The following is a 2,068-nucleotide window of genomic DNA, read 5'->3' as shown; positions in this document are numbered from 1 at the left end:
TGTGTGTGTGTGTGTGCGTTCATCCTCACCTCTTGAAAGCCTCTGTGGGGTTCCTCTCACACTCCCCGGGCTGCAGAGTGCTCTGCACAGCTGGGTCGCGCACCTTCTCCTCGTACCCCGGCACCAGCCCGCTGCGGCAGATCTGGCCCACCAGGCCTCGGATGAACCCGCCGACGCACAGCGTGTCCGAGTCGTCCGCCCGGCAGAAGTGGAACGCCAGGCTCTGTTGGTGCAGACCCCGGTGCGTTCCCTGCGCCGACGTGGGCCACAACAGCTCCGTGCACACCGCGGTTTTCCCGCTGCCGGGCCCCCCCACCAGCAACACCCCCCAGGAGGTACCTGACTTTGTGGATCCTGATGTCAGAGTGCCAGGGTTGGACGCAACCCCACCGGGCGCCGGCGGGGGCTGCTTACTGGGAGTGCTGGTCACTCCACTGAGGTTGTTGGTTTTCTCCTGGAGGCAATGCTGGATCTTGTGGAAGACCCACTCCCGGCAGTAAAAGCGCTTCCCCTGCAGCAAACTGGTTTGGGCCATTTTGATATAGTGCTGCTGTTCCACCTATTCCTCCTCTTCATAGGGGTCCCTTCATCCTGCCCCTCACATTCGCAACTGCAACGAAGGCCGGCAGTAAAGTCGAACATCCATTTCGTCGGGCTGAAAGCGCGCCTCTCAGAAAGCAGGGAGCAGTCTAGCGCGTCCTCGGGGGCCGATGCGAAGGAGGAGCCACAGTGAATGCAACTTGAGTGAAAAGTGGAGAAAGAAGCAGAGCCGGCGCAGATGGCAGGGGAAGCGGCCGAGCTATGTTGCGTTACAGAATATCTAGGTCAAAATTCCAAAAAAAAAAAAAAAAAAGGAAATCAAAATTGAGGCTCAAACCATAGATTTTCCACCAACTTTTTCCACAGCTTTCCCACTGGTTGAACGGAGTGCTCCTTGTTATTATGAGTGTGTTGCTTTAGCATGGCGCTGGGCATGGCAGGGCACCCGGCTCTTGAGTGCGTCCGCTGGCCAACTCGAGCCACCACCGCTTGATACAATTAGCCATGGGAGTTGCTGATATATTTCCGCTGATGCATTTCAGATGCTACCGGGGGTGACCAAGGCGCGTTTCCATTACATTAACATGCAGGAGGCTGCCAGTGCACAGTCAATTTCTCCAATAACATACTAAGCCTGGCTCCTTCCCTGGAAAACACAGACAGGAATAAAGGCTAAGTTAGGACACAGTTCAGATGCAACTTCTAAGCTAATGCACAATTAACCGTCTTACTCGTGCAGATGTTTGTTGGGACGTGATTTGCAGTCTTCGAGAGAACAGAGAGTGGACGCACAAGCACCAATATGTACAGATCCCTGGGTAAGCAACAGTTTGCAGCCGCTTATTTTGATGCACATTAGTGTTACAGATATGCTCCGACCTACAAAGGGAGGGTTAACTCCATTCCCGCAGCTACAAAAGGTGGGCAAATTGGTTTTCCCTGCTTTTATCCTGCACAGCCCACATCACTGCCTGCAACTACATTCTTGGCAGGGGTACGTCCAGTTTCTCTAGTCTATCCACTGATCCCCCCCTTCCTTCCTATGTGGCTTTAAATCCCAAACAGTCCACATCCGTCCTGAACTGTAGAGAGAGGGGGAGAGGACCCCCTTTTCCTGCACTTACAGGGGTCTTTTACATGGGTGGAAATGGAAGGTACCCCCACCTAAATGACAGAAATCTTGAGGGGTTTAATCTGGAGTGAATGTGACTTAGTGGGATGAATGATGGATCTTTCAAAAATAAAAATAAAAATAAAAGGAGGAAAGTGCAGAAAATATAAGCTTCTCTTGATTGGAATTTAAATGCAGTTTAACCACCTTTTTATTTTGTTTTTTTCTTTAAATGTAGCTCTTCACCATTACCTACTCCTGCTTCTCTATACTGGAGCAAATGCAAGTAACACCCAGCCTCTCCAGCCATTAAAACACAGACACTGACAGAGAAAACACACACACACACACACACACACACACACACACACACACACACCAACAGTGCTGCTGGTTAGTTTGTAACGCTCCCAAATA

General features: G+C 51.3%; 1 protein-coding gene and 1 long non-coding RNA gene across 2 annotated transcripts in view; one reads left to right on the top strand and one right to left on the bottom strand.

Moving 5' to 3' along the window:
• The window catches only part of LOC118333581, a 166,998-nt gene that overhangs the window by 145,357 nt on the left and 19,573 nt on the right, over positions 1-2,068 (top strand). The gene's annotated exons all lie outside the window — the stretch shown is intronic.
• Positions 1-2,068, bottom strand: part of ankrd50 (ankyrin repeat domain 50) — a 36,249-nt gene that overhangs the window by 33,234 nt on the left and 947 nt on the right. Inside the window, exon 2 of the mRNA XM_035669285.1 lies at positions 30-1,186. Coding sequence (XP_035525178.1) covers positions 30-535 — 506 coding nt within the window. The 5' untranslated portion in view covers positions 536-1,186. The remainder of the gene's footprint in view (positions 1-29; positions 1,187-2,068) is intronic.

This window comes from Morone saxatilis, unplaced genomic scaffold (assembly GCF_004916995.1).
Source record: "Morone saxatilis isolate NCDOM2014 unplaced genomic scaffold, NCSU_SB_2.0 Contig22, whole genome shotgun sequence".
NCBI classification, from domain to species: Eukaryota; Metazoa; Chordata; class Actinopteri; family Moronidae; genus Morone; species Morone saxatilis.
This window is presented reverse-complemented; position numbering and strand designations above follow the sequence as displayed.